The sequence below is a fragment of the Neopelma chrysocephalum genome, unplaced genomic scaffold (assembly GCF_003984885.1).
Source record: "Neopelma chrysocephalum unplaced genomic scaffold, ASM398488v2 Primary Assembly neopelma1_96814, whole genome shotgun sequence".
In the NCBI taxonomy this organism is placed as follows: domain Eukaryota; kingdom Metazoa; phylum Chordata; class Aves; order Passeriformes; family Pipridae; genus Neopelma; species Neopelma chrysocephalum.
Window position 1 is genome coordinate 2,132,449 of NW_020925458.1, and position 17,090 is coordinate 2,149,538.

General features: G+C 38.8%; 1 protein-coding gene across 3 annotated transcripts in view; it reads left to right on the forward strand.

The window, feature by feature from the left end:
* The window catches only part of UHRF2 (ubiquitin like with PHD and ring finger domains 2), an 80,120-nt gene that overhangs the window by 46,448 nt on the left and 16,582 nt on the right, over window positions 1-17,090 (forward strand). For all 3 annotated transcript variants that reach the window (XM_027709625.1, XM_027709623.1, XM_027709624.1), the window contains exons 5-8: window positions 2,887-2,996; window positions 10,566-10,752; window positions 14,226-14,349; window positions 14,755-14,862. In XM_027709625.1, coding sequence (XP_027565426.1) covers window positions 2,887-2,996; window positions 10,566-10,752; window positions 14,226-14,349; window positions 14,755-14,862 — 529 coding nt within the window. The remainder of the gene's footprint in view (window positions 1-2,886; window positions 2,997-10,565; window positions 10,753-14,225; window positions 14,350-14,754; window positions 14,863-17,090) is intronic.

The following is a 17,090-nucleotide window of genomic DNA, read 5'->3' on the forward strand; positions in this document are numbered from 1 at the left end:
GAGAGAAAAATATGCCACCAATTGTTAGTGCCATTCAACTGAATTTGTTTTATTATTTTAAGAGTTCTGTGTTTCCTAGTATTAATTAGAGCAGTTGCTGTATTAAAAAAGTATATTGCTCCTCAACACTTTGAGGTTGAGATAAATTTTTTAGATGATATTTATAGTAAAGTTGATAATAAGTCTGTGCTTCTGCAGACTTCACAAAAACTTTTTGCTGTGTTGCCTTTTAGAACACTTACATAATTGAACCAACTTATAAATATTTTCATGGTATATTTTAAGAAAACAATGTGATAATCGTTGCCATTAAAAGTAATTTTAATAGTTCAAATTGGCAGTGGAATTTACTCCTAATAAATGTTCTGCTGAGCTCAGGTTTGGCTTGTTTCTCAAAGATGTGGATAGCAGTGTCTGTAAAATTTTGGCCACAGCTGTATGGTGTTTTGCCACCCTCCTTGTTGACCATGAACTGCATGCAGAGAATTAGAGGTGATGAAAAGCTTTCTTTGATAACTACTTGTTAGTTTTCTGTGGAAAACACAGGAAGAAAAAGGGGGCAAATTGAAGTTAAACCACTCTAAACCATTAGTCAGGAGAGAAAATATTGCGAGTTTTTCTAGATGCAGTTTTGCTAATAATAGGGATAATGGTTATAGATTAATGCATTCAATGTTTGCAGAATGCAAAAATTAGTGAAAATATTCTGAAGTTTGTCTAAAATTTACTGGAATTAGAGAATATCAGTGTATCCCTTGATATGGGTAAAGTCATGGTTTTAGCTGCTACACTGAGTATAAAATTGCATTTTAATTATGTGAAAGAAGGCATAATTCTGTAATTTTATTTTAAATTAGCTTCACCACCTTGAGTTCTGTTAGAAATAAGTCCTAGAGGAATCAAGCTGGGTAGGCAGTCAAGCAATGTTACAACAAAGGAAGGTTCTAACATAGATTTGTGGCATTAAAGAGTGCCAAGGGGTGTGTTTTGTTTTGAACTTTAAATAATCGAGAAATAACGAAAAATATATGATATTTAATAAAAGACTCTCCAAGGTACAGAGTATAACCTGGGAAACATTGATGTTTTGAGAAGCTCAGTCTGTATTTGTTGATTTAGTTTTTCTGCTAAAGATTATATTTACAATTTGTCCTTTCTATATTTGAATTTATTGAATGTGTATTTATGACTGTGAATTATTGAGTATGTGTTGTGGATAATTTAAAGTGGCTTTGCATGCTAAATCTGAGAGGTGTTACACACTTCAAAGTAGTGCTCCCAGAACCACTTTAAAGTAGTGCTCCCTTAGGGTGCAAATGAAGATTAGCTTAAATAAGTGATTCTCCTGGTCAGGTAAGCAAACTCTTCATCTGATGGATGTATTTGCATTGATGCAGCATTTGTTCAAATAGCCCAAGTATTTGAAATATGCTAGCATTTGCTGTTTATGAATGTGATTAGCAATGGTTAATGTTCTTCCTCCAAAACTGCAGGGAAAAAAAAGGGTCAAAATAAATAGAAGTGCCTAAGTAAACAGCTGTTGGTGCACTTAAAAGACAATTACAGTCAATCAAGACACTAAGAGTCCTCTCAACCCCAGTTCTATGGAGACCTAAATACTGCAGTGCTCTGGGCCAGCACAAAGTGCTTACAGGTTTTGTGCCTGTGGTTTTTTCCCCTGGCTTAGTTTTTTCCTGCCTTAGTTATGTGTCAGAGTCCAAGAACTGGGAGTCAGCACAAGGGAAGTGTTGGGAGCAAATGAACTCCCAAACTGAAGCCTGATGTTTCTGGAGATGTTCTGTTGTTCGAGTTGAATATGAATTATTGAATATTAATCTAATACCTTGTTTCCCTACCTGTCTATAGTTTGATTTCGTTTTGCAGCCTAGACCTTTTTTATGGGGATATGCCACCTGGCTGACTTTCTTCCAAAGGATTTTCAAGTCACGTCTGTGATTGTTTCTTACAGATATCCAGTGCTGTTATACTGAAAATTCCTGCTTAGTTTTAGATTGGGTAGTAAATTGAAAGTGTTAGGAGAACAGACAGTTGAAGAAAGCACAGTATCATCCTAAGGAGGGAGGAAAAGGGAGTGCTTTACAACTGTCAGTGTCTTTATAGGCATTTCTTCCTACATATGTTTTTTGAATTAGAATTTGTGTCGATACAAAGATACTTTAATAAGAGGAGGCGAAAATCTTTACATTTAATATTTTCTGATCCTTCTCTAGAAGTCTTTTGGCACTACCATTGCAGGGTCTTGGAGTAGTTGTTACTACTAATCACTGAGATATGGTTAGCAGATTTTGCACTGAAACCTGACATTAGCAGGACTTCTAACAGTACATAATTCAGTATGGTGGGGTATGCTGCTTTCCAGATTTGAGTTTTGGGTTTCCAAAACAGTTACAAGTCATAGAAGGGCTTTTTAAACTTCCTGTTGCTTTTCTTGCTCTGTGAGTTCAATTATGATCTGTCTTGTAAGTCACATTTCTGGTTCATTTATAATAACATTTGATATGCTGTATTCCAAAGGATACACTTTCGTCTGATCTACTGTGTTCAGCCAAAAAAACATTCTGAGGTTTTACAGGTGGAATTAAGCCATTATGGGTGACTGTCAGTAAGGACATACTCAGCTGCCAGACAGTCTGAGGGTAATGGAGTGAGTAGTCTTTTCTTTAAGCAAGCCCTACATATGTGCTTTATTTTTTCTTAGGAGTTACAGTACTAGACTGATTTTTGTTTGTGAACTGAAATAAAGTATCCTATCAATGATGAAAAAAATACTACTTATATTTTTCTTATTGCTTAGAGTTCATAAAGTACAGAATCTAGGTCTGAGGAACTAAGTTGAATGTACTTTTTATTCTTTTTGTTTTTCAGAGGCCCAGAAGACACAATAAATGATTGTAAAATCCTTTTTATAGAGGAAATGTACAAGATTGAAAAGCCAGGAGCCTATCCATTGACATTTGGGGATGGAGATTTCAAAAGTACGCACGTTTTAAATTATTTGAATATAAATACAAATTGAGTGATGTTTCTTTAAAAAAACCCCAGAAGTATTAGTATTCAGAGTTAGTAATAATAATTGTTTTGTGTTTAGGAAAGTAATAACATAGAATCCTTTTTAGATTTCTGTTCTAAAAGTATAGCTACTGTAAGATGGCTCTATTACTTGCTATCCAAAACTGGTAACAGCTTCCTGCTATCGGTCATAAGCAGTGGAAATGGGAAACAGCTGATAATGTTCTAAATGAACAGTGCTGAATGAATTTGTAGTCTCAGTTAAATTCCTAGAGAGGTGTTCTGGTCACCAAATTGCTATTGCAATTGACATGTCATTTCAACTTTTAATAAATTAATAAATGCCAAAGATAGAATCAGTCTGTAGTGATGCACTTTTACTCTGTCTGTCATTATCTCAGAATTTAAGAAAAAGAAAAAAAAAGATAAGGAACTAAGGAACTTTGTGCCAAAGTTGCTTGTACCATGAACAAAAAAAGGATAATTAATTTTTGTATAAGTTAGCCCAGCATGATCTAAAAAATTAACCATTCCAGACCTCTTTATCCTTCCCACAACCACAGGAAGGTGTTAGTTGCAGTTTCTCTAAAAAGTAGTGTGACATTTTATCCTAAGATTGAAAACATACTAAAGTTAGGAGTGGTAAGTGTTTGTGATAGCAATACTGAGAGACTGAACTGCAGGTCTACTAGTAGGTATTAGATATTATTCTATATTACACTCCTGACTCCAAGGCAATTTTTCAAACCTTTGTAGGTGGCTCTCAGTGTGCAAGAACTGGTTTGCATGTTTATTTGCTGCTATTTAAAAAAATCCACTCTTTATCAGAGGAGCAAATACTATTCTCTGTGGTATTCTTAATAGTAAAGATATCAATTTCTCAACTATTCATTTTTCATTATTTGTGAATTACTGTACTCAGATTAGTAAAAAAAGAAAGTGAACCATCCATTCTGTTTTACTTTTTCTTGGTCACATTAAGAGGTCTTTGCAATATCTTTAAGAATGTTTTGATTTTAGAAATTGCAGTGTGAGAAAATTAAAAATCTACAAATACTGGTTTGCATTTACATACTATTTATTTTGCAAGTCTAATTGTTTATGCAACATTTTAAATGGCATAAAAATTTATTACGATTGTTTCGTTCTTCCTCACAACTACTGTGTAATGAATTAATTTTTTAATTCTGTGTTGCGGAAATGAGTGATTACTGTATTACTGACTACACATAATTGTCTACAATGGTGCCATTTGATCTGACATGAGTATTTATTTGTCATACAATCACGTGGGTTGCAAAAGACCCTTAAGACCATTAAGTCCAACCGTAAACCCAACACTGCCAAGTCCACCACTAAACCATGTCCCTAAGTGCCACATCTACATGTTTTTTGAACACTTCTAGGGACAGTAATTCCACCCTTTCCTTGGGCAGACTGCTTCAATGCTTGACCGCCCTTTCTGTGAAGTGGTTTTCCTAATATCCATTCTAAAACTCCCCAGCATGACTTGAGGCCATTTCTGCTTGTCCTATTGACTGACCCATACCTCACTACAGCCTTCTTTCAGGTCTTTGTAGAGAGCAAGGTCTCAGGTTCCTTGAGCCTTTTATTCTCCGGGCTAAACAACCCCAGCTCCATCAGCTGCTCCTCATAGTACTCGTGCTCCAGACCCTTAACCAGCTTTGTTACCCTTCTCTGGATTCACTCCAGCACCTCCATGTCCTTCTTGGAGTGAGGTGCCCAAAACTGAACACAGGATTTGGGGGGTGGCCTCACCAATCAGTGTACTTCTTACACTGATTGCCACATTCAGTTTCAAAGTCAAGATCTTCATTGTCACTTACAGCTCTTTCCCTCCTGTTTTGACAGCTGTTTCCTTATTTGCAACCTCTTTGCTTAAACTACTCACACATTGATATCTATGTAGAGATTTGCACCCCTTTGTATGTTTTATTTAATTTTGTTCCTGGTCTTAATTTTATTAATTTCAGGATATTGTTTATAAACCTTCATAGATAAATGCCACTCATAAATATAATATTTAAAAATGTAACCCCGAAGACTTAATTGATCTGAGAATTCAGCCTTATTTCTTGAACTGCCCTTCTTCCTGGTGCCAACTTTCTCATCACACAAGTCCACTCATATGATTCTGATTTTTTGGCCAGGTCAGCTGTCTTGCCTTTCTTTGCATATGCACAGCATCAGCTGAGCTGTATGACATAACCACCAGTATACCCTTTCCTTCTGGTCTGTCCTTACGACACCATTTGTACTGTGTGTTGCAAAAAGGTTAAATATATATGCATATACACACATATCTATAAACACACAACTCCCTTCAGTTATATACTATGGAAAGATGCAGATTTTTATTACAACAGCAGCAGCTGAAATTCAATTAAATTGTTTGCTTTAAATGCTCTATGAGTTTGTTGTAAGCACAATCAGAAAATGCACAGACTGTATTTTAGTCCATATTAAGCTACTGTCCATGCCCTCTCCAAAAAATAGAATGCCTACTGTGGAAATAATCTTCATCGGATAAGCAATGTAGACTGACTATGCAGAAAAACTGTTATTCCTTCAGCATGGCCACATATTAGTTAGGTTTTTTATGTGTAAAGTGATGTCTATGTATGTCTATGTCAATATACATTTAGCAGTTATAATTAAAAATAGTTATTTTCTAATTGTTTAATGGAAATTAAATTGTACAGCTGAGGAAAAGAGTAAGGCTAAACCTATCAGAAAATTATATCAGAAATATAGAAATCTAAGACAACACATACTTGTAAATACATTGCATTTATACGCAGAATGTACATAAGACCTAGATTCAAAAATATCGATATATATTACTTCCATTAGAATCCAAATTGGTGCTATGAACTTATGATAACTCCCAAGGAGAATCCTGGGAACTACAGGCCTGCCATCCTGACCTTGGTGCTGGGGAAGGTCATAGAGCAGATCATCTTGAGTGCCTTCATGCAACATGTACAGAACAACGAGGGGATCAGGCCCAGGTAGCAGGGTTTGTGAAAGGCAGGTCCTGCTTGACCGATCTGATCTCCATCTATGACAGGCTGACTCACCTAGAGGATGAGGGAAAGGCTGTGAATGTTTCTACCTGGGCTTTAGTGAATGAAGCCTGTGACACCATTTCCCACAGCATTCTCTTGGAGAAACTGGCTGCTCAGGGCTTGGATGGGTAAAAAACCAGCTGGATGGCTGGGCCCAGAGAGTGATGGGGAATGGAGTTACATCCAGCTGGCAGCCAGTCACCAATGGTGTTCCCCAGGGCTCAGTACTGGGCCAGTTGTATTGAATATATTTATTGATTATCTGGATGAGGTAATTGAGTGCACCTGCAGCAAGTTTGCAGACACACCAAGCTGGAGGACAGGAAGGCTCTGCAAAGGGTTCTGAACACACTGGATCAATGGGCTGAGGCCAATAGTATGAAGTTCAACAAGGCCAGGTGTCAGATCCTGCCCTTGGGTCACAACAATGCCAGGCAGCGCTACAGGCTTGGGGCAGAGTGGCTGGAAAGCTTTCCAGAGGAAAAGGACCTGGGGGTACTGGTTGACAATGGCTGAACATGAGCCAGCAACATGCCCAGGGGGCCAAGAGAACCAATGGCATCCTGTCCTATATCAGAAATAGTGTGTCCAGTGGGACCAAGGGAAGTGATTGTCCTCCTGTACTTGGCACTGGTGAGGCCACATCTCAAGTACTGTGTTCAGTTCTGGGCTCCTCACTGCAAGAAAAGCATTGGGGTCCTGGAGCATGTCCAGAGAAGGCCAACAAAGCTGGTGAAGAGTCTGGAGTAAAAGTCCTTTGAGGAGTGGCTGAGGGAGCTGGGATTGTTTAGCCTGGAGAAGAGGAAGCTCAGAGGACCCAAGAGACCTTATCACTCTCTACAACTGCCTGAAAGGAGGTTGTAGTGAGATGGAGGTCAGTCTCTTCTCCCAGATAACAAGGGACAAGGAAGCAGGAAATGATCTTAATTTGCACCAGGGGAGGTTTAGATTAGATATTAGGAAATGTCTCCATGGAAAGGGTTGTAAAGTGTTGGATCGGGCTGCCCATCGAAGTGGTAGCCTCACCATCCCTGCTGGTGTTCTAAAGATGTGGATATGGCACTGGGTTTAATGCTGAACATGATGTGGTGCTAGGTTGACATTTAGACTTGATAATTTTAAAGGGCTTTTCCAACTTTGTTGGTTCTATGATTCTATGATGAATTACACTGCTCAGGTTGGTGTAATCTACAACCTTGATGAGGGTACACTCAATCCCACTATGTATGTCTCTGAGGAATGTATAAAATAATATTGGACTAGTATGGACCCTTGAAGAACACAGCTTCTTACTAGTTTACACTTTTACATTGAGCCATTGGATATGGACCATCCAGTCTTTGGATGCAGCCATCTGACTAAGTCCTTATCCATCTAAGAGTTCATTCATCAAACTCATCTCTCTTCAATTTATCAGCAAGAATATAAGAAAGATATAAAGCTCTTGGAGACTGTCCAAAATAGAGCCCTGAAGATGGTGAAGGGCCTTGAGGGGAAGCTGTATGAGGAGCAGCTGAGGTCACTTGGTCTGTTCAGCCTGGAGAAGAGGAGACTGAGGGGAGACCTCATTGAAGTCTGTAACTTCCTTCTGAGGGGAGGAAGAGGAGTAGACACTGATTTCTTGTGTGGCATGGTGACCAGTGACAGGACCCAAGGGAATGGCCTGCAGTTGTGTCAGGGAAGTTTTGAGTTGGATATTAGGAATGGTTCTGCACCCAGAGGGTGGTTGGGTGCTGGAACAGGCTCTCCAAAGTGGTCACAAGCCTGACAGTCCCAGAAGCGTGTGGACAATGCTCTCAGGCACATGGTGTGATGGACTCTCCTGTGTAGGGCCAGCAGCTGGACTTCAGTCATCCTTGTGGTTTCCTTCTAGATATTCTAGAACTCTATAATTTTATGTTAAGAATGTTATGAGGGACCAAATCAAAGGCCTTGCAGACAGGTAAATGACATCTGTAGTTCTTCTGTTGCCACTGATGCATTCTGTCCGTTGCAGAGGGCCACTGTACCAGTCAGGCACTATTTGCCCTTGGTGAAGCCATGTTGGTTGTCTTTAATCACCTCCTGTCTTACACATACTTTGACATGTCTTCTAGGAGTCTCTGTTCTAGGATCTTGCTGGACACTGAGGTGAGGCTGAATGGTCAGTAATTCCCAGGGTCCTGCTTTTACTCTTTTCTAAAAAGGGTGAAATATTGCTTTTCTTCCAGTCCCTGGGGACTTACCCTGACTGTCATGGCTTTTCAGATATGATGGAGAGTGGCTTAGCAACTGCATTAACCAATTCTCTTAGGACCCCGAGATGCATCTCTCTGGGTCTCGTGGTCTTGTGTACATTTAGGTTTCTCAGGTGATCTTGAACCTGATCTGCTCTTACACTCAGAGAGACTTAATTCCCCAGTTCCTTTCTTGAGGTTCATGGTCTTGAGAGATGTTAGAAGAGTGATTAGTAGTGAACACTGAGGCAAAAATATTGCAGCATACCTCAGACTTCTTCATGTCAGTTGTCACTAGTTCTGTCTCATTTTGGGGGACAGAGAGGTGTTTTTTATTTTCTTTAATCTTCCTTTTTGACAAACGTACCTGTAGAAGCCATTCTTATTGTTCTTTGCATCCATTGCTTTCCCAATCCTGTCCCTACAAAACCAGGCAGTGTCTTTATATTCTTCCCAGGATACAAGTCCCTGGTTCCATTGCCTGTGCTTTTCCTTCTTGTGTTTCAGTTTGGCCAGGAGGTCCTTACTAAGGCTGGTCTTCTGCCTTCCTTGTCTGAATACTCACAGATGGGAACTGAGGGTTCTTGGGCTCTAAGAAAAGTGTCCTTAAAGATCTGCCTGTTCTATTTTGCTCCTTCTTCCCTGAGGGCAGTTTCCCAGGGGGTCCCATCCACTAATTCCTTAAATAACTAAAAGTTCAGGCTCCTAAAATTCAGGGTACTGACTTTAATCTTTGTTTGGCCTGTAGCCCTCGAGATGGTGAATTCCACCAGGGCGCAATCACTTCAGCCCAGGCTGCCATCATCTTGACCTCTCCAGTTAGTTAATCTGTGACAGTAAGCGGCAAGTGCAGTAACACTTCTCCTCTGTCACCTGGCTCTGTGTCACCTGGGTTAAGAAACTATCCTTGATGCTCTCCAAGACACTCCTGGACTGCTTATATCTTGCCAAGCTGCTTTTCCAACAGATGTCAGAGTGACTGAAGTCCCTGAGGTGGATCAGAACTTGCCAGAGTGATGCTTCCTGCAGTTGAAGGTAGAAGGTTTTGTCAACAGGCTCCTCTCAGTGGCGTGGCCAGTAATAAACACAAACCATGAAGGTTTTTTTGTTGGCTTGCCCTCTTATTTTCAGCCACAAGGTCTTGACCTGTTCGTTGCTGTTTTTCAAAGACAGGCCTGTGCAGTCAGTCCAGAGGACAAATCACCTGTTCCTCCTTCCTTGCCTGTCCCTTCTGAACAGTTTATAGCTACCATTTGGAGTGCTGCAGTTGTGTGATTTGTCCCACAACTTTCAGTGATTGTGATTAGATCATGGCTTTCCAGCTGCACAGTCACTTCCAATTCCTCTTGATTGTTACCCATGCTGCATGTGTTGGTGTATAGACATTTCAGTTGGGCTATCAACTGCGTAAACTTTTAGAGGAAAAAGCCCTAGTTCCTTTGAGGCATTTCACAGGGTGTTTCCCTGTAGATTTTTAATACATCAGCAGCCCTGACTCTTCTTTGTTAATCAAAACTCCATCCCCTTCCCTCTCTAGGTCTAGTTGGTTCCACCTTTGAAGAGAAGTGTTCTTCAAGGTCCTCCAGAAAGACTGCAGATACAGCACAATACTTGGCATTCTAGTCCCCCTTTCTTATAAGACTTTCAGTCTGGAGTTTCTCTCCACAGAGATTTTTACACTGATACCTTATGACCACATGGATCAATTTTTCTGTAAATTCCATTCAGTTGGGAAGGCATGTTTTTCTTCTGTAGGGAGAGGCTTGGATTTCTGCAAGCCCCTAGTCATTAATTTTCTTCTCAATATACTTAGTACATTAAAGTATCCAGAATTCCTCTGGATACATCAAGGATCCACCTCATCTTTCTATTCGAGAATCAACTCCTAAAATAAATATTTACTTTGATTGCTTATGTTATCCAAGCAAACTAACTTACAAGGAACTGATAAGCTATACAGCTTCAAAAGGCAGCAAAGCTCCATCTGTAGGGAGAATGTGCAGTAGCATGTTGGGAACAGGAGGAAATAAAGATAAACAGATGATAAGTCATTTTCTTTGTCACTTGTTTATACAGCAGAAGAAATCTCAGTAGCCTAGATAGTTAAAAAGTTAGAAAAAAAGGCCTTTTCAAGAGGGCAGTGTTCATGTTCAGGAATAGTTTTTCCAGTAGATACAATAATGCACTTTTCTGAGATACATGGCATTTGACATTTCTTTGTTTTTGACAGGAAAGAGTGGCCCAGAATGCAAGCACTGTAGGGCTGATCCAGATAAGGAGTGCCGGTTTTGTTCGTGTTACTTGTGTGGTGGCAAACAGGATGCTCACATGCAACTCCTGTGTGATGAATGTAATATGGCTTATCATATATACTGCCTGAACCCTCCCTTAAGCAAGATACCAGAGGATGAGGACTGGTAAATATACAAGGATGATTTACTTATCTATATTGACATTCTGTACATGGTACCTTTTTGTTATCTGCACCTCATGAGAGACAATACTGAAGGCATTTTTGAATTCTGTGGTGTTTTCATCCACCTGCTTAATCTAAGGCTTATGTCTTCTGTCAAGAAAATTCTTTTAAATCATTCACAAAGAATTAGTAGTAAGCTTTAATGACCATTAGAGAGTTTCAAAACTGATATGTTCATTATGATTATTATGTTCTTCTGTGACATTACCTAGTCTGATTGTATTTATCAGCAGTTGTTGTTCTTCAGCATTTTTTTTCAAGCTTCACTGCTTGAGCAATTCTCTCATGCTCACCCTTCTCTTTCCCTTCATTCTCTGTACCTGTTGCTGCCCCTGCGCTCTTCGTTGCCTCTACTACTTTCATTTTTCATGCTACGGAAAGATCACCGCCTTGCTACTCTTAATTTCTTATGTCCCTGGTTCTGCATGCAGGAAAACAAGTTAACTGGCATTGTTAAGTCTTAATTGTATTTCGAAGTGAATCTGCATGGGCCCATTAGCAGCCCCATAGGCTATCTTGGGCTTTGTACTAATTTTTTGTCTTTATTGGCTGTCTGCAATATACACTGTTCATATTTGTCACCTGCCTGTGACTTACATGAGGTGCTAATCCTTTATAAATGAGTAATAAATAGGACTTTATTCTAAAAGTTTTCCATTACATAGACTTCATTAAATGTCTAAGATGTCTATGGATACATTACATGGAATCTGTTTGGACCTTGTGATGTAAAAATCTGTATATGTCCTTTGGAAGTTTCTAACATTCTCTGTCAATTAATAACTCAATCTCCTACGCCCTAGTGGATTCTGTAGTATTTTTTGGTCAGTGCCTGATGGCATGGGTGTTTTCTAGGGCATTTTCTTTTCTGAACTACTTTTGTATTTATGTCAATGTATGACTTAGTGCGTGAGACCTTTAACATTGCTAGTTGTTTCTCATTGTGTACATTTGTCCACAGGGACACTGTTGTTGGAAGTTGATCATTTTCCATGAAACTTCTGCACTGGAAAGAGTTGTACTTACTGTTTTTGGAGGAACTGCTGGCTTGAAACACTATTTCAAAATATTTTCAGTGTCTACTAGAAATACGTGTGGGCCATTGGAACTAAAAATAGCATTTATTTGAATATTGTCTATGTGCCTTCCACTTCTTGCATATGCAAAATGATTACAGTGTTAATTTGGCACAAGTGGTTTATTACTAACTGCAGTCCATAAGCAGTATTCAATTGTACCTGCCCTTTGGATATAACATCAGAAGTTCTTTTTTGACTTCCTTCATTCAGAATATTCAGTGAGACCATCTGTCTGGAAGTACATATCTGCTCAGTCCACCCATTCTTCAGTTGTCCCTTACTCAGAACCAGCTCTAATCCAGTACTCCAGTAACAGTAAAGCTCATCTGTTTTCCAGCACTAGTCCCAGGAAAGTTCCTGATAAAATATATATGCTTTGACTCAGTTACCCCCTCCCACAAAACCCCCAAATCCTTTGTTCTGTCCTGAAAACAATTTATTCTCTCTAGTTTATCCTACACCCTCAAGTACACAGAAGGTTTGATAATCATGTCAGGATTCTGACACTGAAATCTCGCCAGCCATCAGGGTCTTTTTGGCTTAACTAGTGTGCTAAGATTATCTTGGCCTGCTGGGTGGTTTCAAATGTTTTTTCAGATTGGCTATTAGTGTTCTATTCTTCACTGGCACCCATTCTTTTTCAAAAACTTCTCATAAAGCACATAATATCCTACATCTATTTCAGAGTACTACAGAGAAAGTTTGAAGAGTAGAAATTTTTTTTCAGTGTAGCCATTAATGTTCAGATCCCTTTACCCTCTTCAAATTATATCACTAAAACTGCACTTCTTAAGTCCCTGGGACTGTTTTCCTCCCAGAAGGTTTGGTGCTCTGTAGACAATCATGTGAGAATTAAATTGACTGATAGCATGGTCTTTAGAGTCTCTCAGGTCATATGTTAAGTGCAATGTAGACCCACTTACATTTCTGGCCAAAAAATTAGGGAATCATAGAATCGTTTGGGTTGGAAGGGACCTTAAAGATCATCCACTTCCAACCCCCCTGCCATGGGCAGGGACACTTTCCACTAGACCAGATTACTAACAGCCCCATGCAGCCTTGAGCGCCTCTAAGGATGGAGAGTCTCCACCTTCTCAGTGCAATCTGTTCCAGTGCCCAACCATCTTCACATTAAAGAATTTCTTACTAAAATCTAATCTAAACCTTCTCTCCTCCAACTTAAGGGTATTCCCCCTTGTCCTGTCACTACATACCCCTGTAAAAAGTCCTTCTCCAATCTCCCTGTAGTCCCCCTTCAGGTACTGGAAGGTGCTATAAGATCTCCCTGAAGCCTCTTCTCCTCACTGAACAGCCCCAAGTCTCTCAGCCTGTCTTCATAGCAGAGGTGCTCCAACCCTCTGATCAACTTGGTGGCTCTCCTCTGGACTTTTTCCAACAAGTCCACACACGTCTTTCTTGTGTTGGGTGCCAGTGGAAATTCACAAGACCAGAGTATAGGGGGAGAATCACTTCCCTCAGCCTACTGTCCACGCTGCTTTTGATGCAGCCCAGGATAGGGTTGGCTTTCTGGGCTGTGAGCAAACTGCTGAGTCATGTTGATGTTCACAAACACCTCCAAGTGTTCCCCAGGGTTAGTCTTTGTCCGTTCTCCAAATGATGAATTTCCACAAGTTTATTTCATGTAATTAAAATGTCTTGAAAAATGGCAGTCAAGCTTGTTAACTTATTTTTGTATTCCCTTTTTCTATCTGCTGTAGTCACTGCATACTAGTGTCTCTTACTTTGCTGCCAGAATAGCTTCGTGTTAGTTGGAGTGAGTCTCAGCATTATATTCCAAGTGGCTTCAGTGGTGTGGAGTGAGTGTGAGTGTGTATGTGTGTTTCTACACAGGTTATGTCATACCTTGGCTCTGTTTGACATTCAGCTATCTGCAGTGACATTTGTCGCACTACCAGCAAAAAATAAGGGTAGAGTGGGCAGGATGTAGAAACAGACCACGAGTATTGGTTAGCAGCCTCCTCTAATCTCAGCTGTCTTCTCCTTTACATGATATAAATGAAAGAGGACAGAATGACGAGAGAATACAGGAGACACGGGGACCTCTCACATACTACGTGAGAAAGAATAGTTAAATGTTTTGCCTCTAGCACTCTATCTTTAAAGATAGTGAAATGCCCTTTTTTTTTTGAAGTTGACAGTATTTGTTCAGGTTGAGTTCATTTTTTAAGCCATAGCTTCAGCTGCTTAAGACTGGTGCATGCTTGCTAGCTTGAAATATTCAGTTGAGATAAACAAATTGACTCTTTTTTGGCTACAAGAAATGTATTGCCATTATTATGAAGTTAATTGAGAATTTACTAAAACCTTTTTTTAGGTATTGTCCATCCTGCAAAAATGATTCTAATGAAGTTGTAAAGGCTGGAGAAAAGCTCAAACAGAGTAAAAAGAAAGCAAAGATGCCATCTGCCAGTACTGAAAGCCAGAGAGACTGGGGAAAGGTAGAGTGTGTTTTAGAAACAGCTGTTACTCTTATTGTTCATGTATGTGCTACATCTATAATTCTGCTTATATATGCACTACACAAAATTCAGTACTGGGTTGCAGAGACAACAAGACAATGTTTAATCCTGCCCACTGCCTACTGGCAGTTAAAGCAGTGGAAGAATTATTAAGGTGACTAGAGGTAAAAACAAACAAACAAAAAGACAAAAAAAAAAGACAACCCCAAACCCCCTCCCAAACCCATAACCACATATTACTTATTTAACATTCCTTTTAACAATTGTTAACGTATTTAAAAATATGTGTTTGTTATAATTGACAGATTTCTTGATCTCTGCATTGCATTTGCAAATAGTTTTCAATATTATAATACTAATTCATTTTGTCTGATGTATTTTTAGGGCATGGCCTGTGTTGGTCGCACCAAGGAATGCACTATTGTTCCTTCAAATCACTATGGGCCTATACCTGGTGTTCCTGTTGGGACAACCTGGAAATTCAGAGTTCAGGTAGGTTGCTTCAATATTAGCTGTAGTTGAATTAAGTAGGAATAATAATGAATGGGTTGGGCATTAAAATAGATTTAGATTGACAATTGCCATTTTCACCAGGATTAAGTAAAGCAAATATACTATGATTCTAATATTGGAAGTGATGTCAATAGTAGTGAAGGTTGAAGTATACTGATTGGACAATACAACTTCATAAAAAGTCTGTTGTAATTAGGATAAACTTATTTCACATTTTAAAATTTTAAGTGGGATGCTTAGTGAATAACATCAAGTATTTTTTGAAGTGCACTTCACGTGAACAGATTATCCCATTTAGGAGGTGTAGACTATAGATTTTGACATTATATGGTATCCCTGTGAATTGACTATCGGTGTTTTTGGTCATATGTGTAATGGATGTCCAAATCTGCTTTTAGGCTGGTGAACAGCTTAAACCAGTGTAAACCTGTACTGCTACTGAGATCTGCTGTCTATTCAGCCTTTGGTGTTTCTTGCACTGTCTCATCTTCTGTTTCAAATATTGCTTAGGCTCTGGGGTCTCTGTGGTTAACTAGCTTGGTAAAAAACTGGCAGAAAAATAATCCCATCTGGGGTAGCTGTAGGGCTTATTTTCCCAGTCCATTTCGCATTTTGGTTATGTAAGCACAGTGCCAACACTTCACAAGGCAGGAAAAAACAAAGCAGGGAGGATGGGACAGCTTCATTTTGTGCCAGTACTGATTTTTTTTGTGGTTTCAAAGTGTCCAGCAAGCTACAGACTTACTCCCTTTTTCCCCAGTCTGATCTGGTAGCACTGATTTTTGGGTTATCCTTCTATTTTTATATAGTTTTTTTTAGTTAGGGAAGTACATACTTTCTTTTCAAAATCAGTTAGTTCTTTGTCTTGTGCACGTGTAAATGATTGTATTTGAATGTTTTATTTGGAATGTCATATTTGGAAGAATAGAAACAGGATTTTTAAAACTGCTTGGGGAGGTGCAGGCCAAGAATCAAAAGCCTCTTCCGATTTACTTTATGAACTTTTCATCACTTGCTTTCTTTTTGGCTTCCAGATTAAGTAAAGTCTAATAAGTAAGAGAAGTTTCTAAAATCACTTAGGCAAACTCCAAATATAAAAATCAGCTTTTATTTTCACTGCTTCAGTAATAATTGAAATTACTAGTTCACCTTTTTATTAGGAATTCTATTTGTAACAAAAAAGCGAATACTTTACAGATATTTTTAGTGCTGATAGGAAAAAGCAACAGAATCGGAGCGCTGCTTTTGTCAGAAAATCCAGCAAAGACTACTAATTTTTATATATATGCATGGACTAGATATCAAAAGGCAATGACCATTTCTATATAATTATTTAATTTGGGGTACAAGTTAAATACTTTGTTCTTTTTTTGTAAAGATTGAAATGTTTTCTACATAAAAAGTTAAATTGCACTTTTATTTCTCATAGGACTAATCTTTTTATGAAAAATGAGTTTGTCTCAGCAAATCTATGAGAATTTAGAGACTGTAGTTTCTTTATTTCTGATTTGCATAGTTTTTTTGTGACACAAACTCTCTTTTCCCTAGAAGGAAATTGACTAAGTATTTCTTCTGAAGAGAGCACCTGAAGAGCATCTTTGGCATGAATTACTTACCAGAGTTCATCTTTGGGGTGAATCACCTACCAGAAACCTAAATTTAATTGATAATACCTGGAAATTAAAGGAGGGAGGGAGGAATGAATTAGAGGATGTTTGATACAACAAGAAAGAGGAGCACAATAGTGGGGCCTTTTTATTCAGCATACTCATAAGTGGTCTGGAAAAACTGGCAAATAGCTGATAAAGTTAGGTGAGAGTGCTAAGTTGTTGTGCATAGTAAACACAGGTCTGGGAACAGTTCTAAATATATAATTTTTAATGGGCTTTCAGCTGCTTAGTCTTCTTGTTATTTAGGAAAGAGCTATTCTAATAGCTAATTTTGAAAATATGTCATTTTAATACCCAATAGTGATTAAAAAAATAAATCAAGTACTAGGGAGGGTCAGCAAAATAAAATACATTATTATGAATAGCAGTCAGGATGATTAGAGGGATTAAATGGTTTTGATTCATCTGGAAAATGTTGAAAATTTTGGGGGGTGTAGATGACTACAAAATGATGTGCAGTACAAAAAAAGTGGGACCAATATGTATTGTTGAGGACCAGGAATCAGAATGGGAATGACTACAAAATGATGTGCAGTA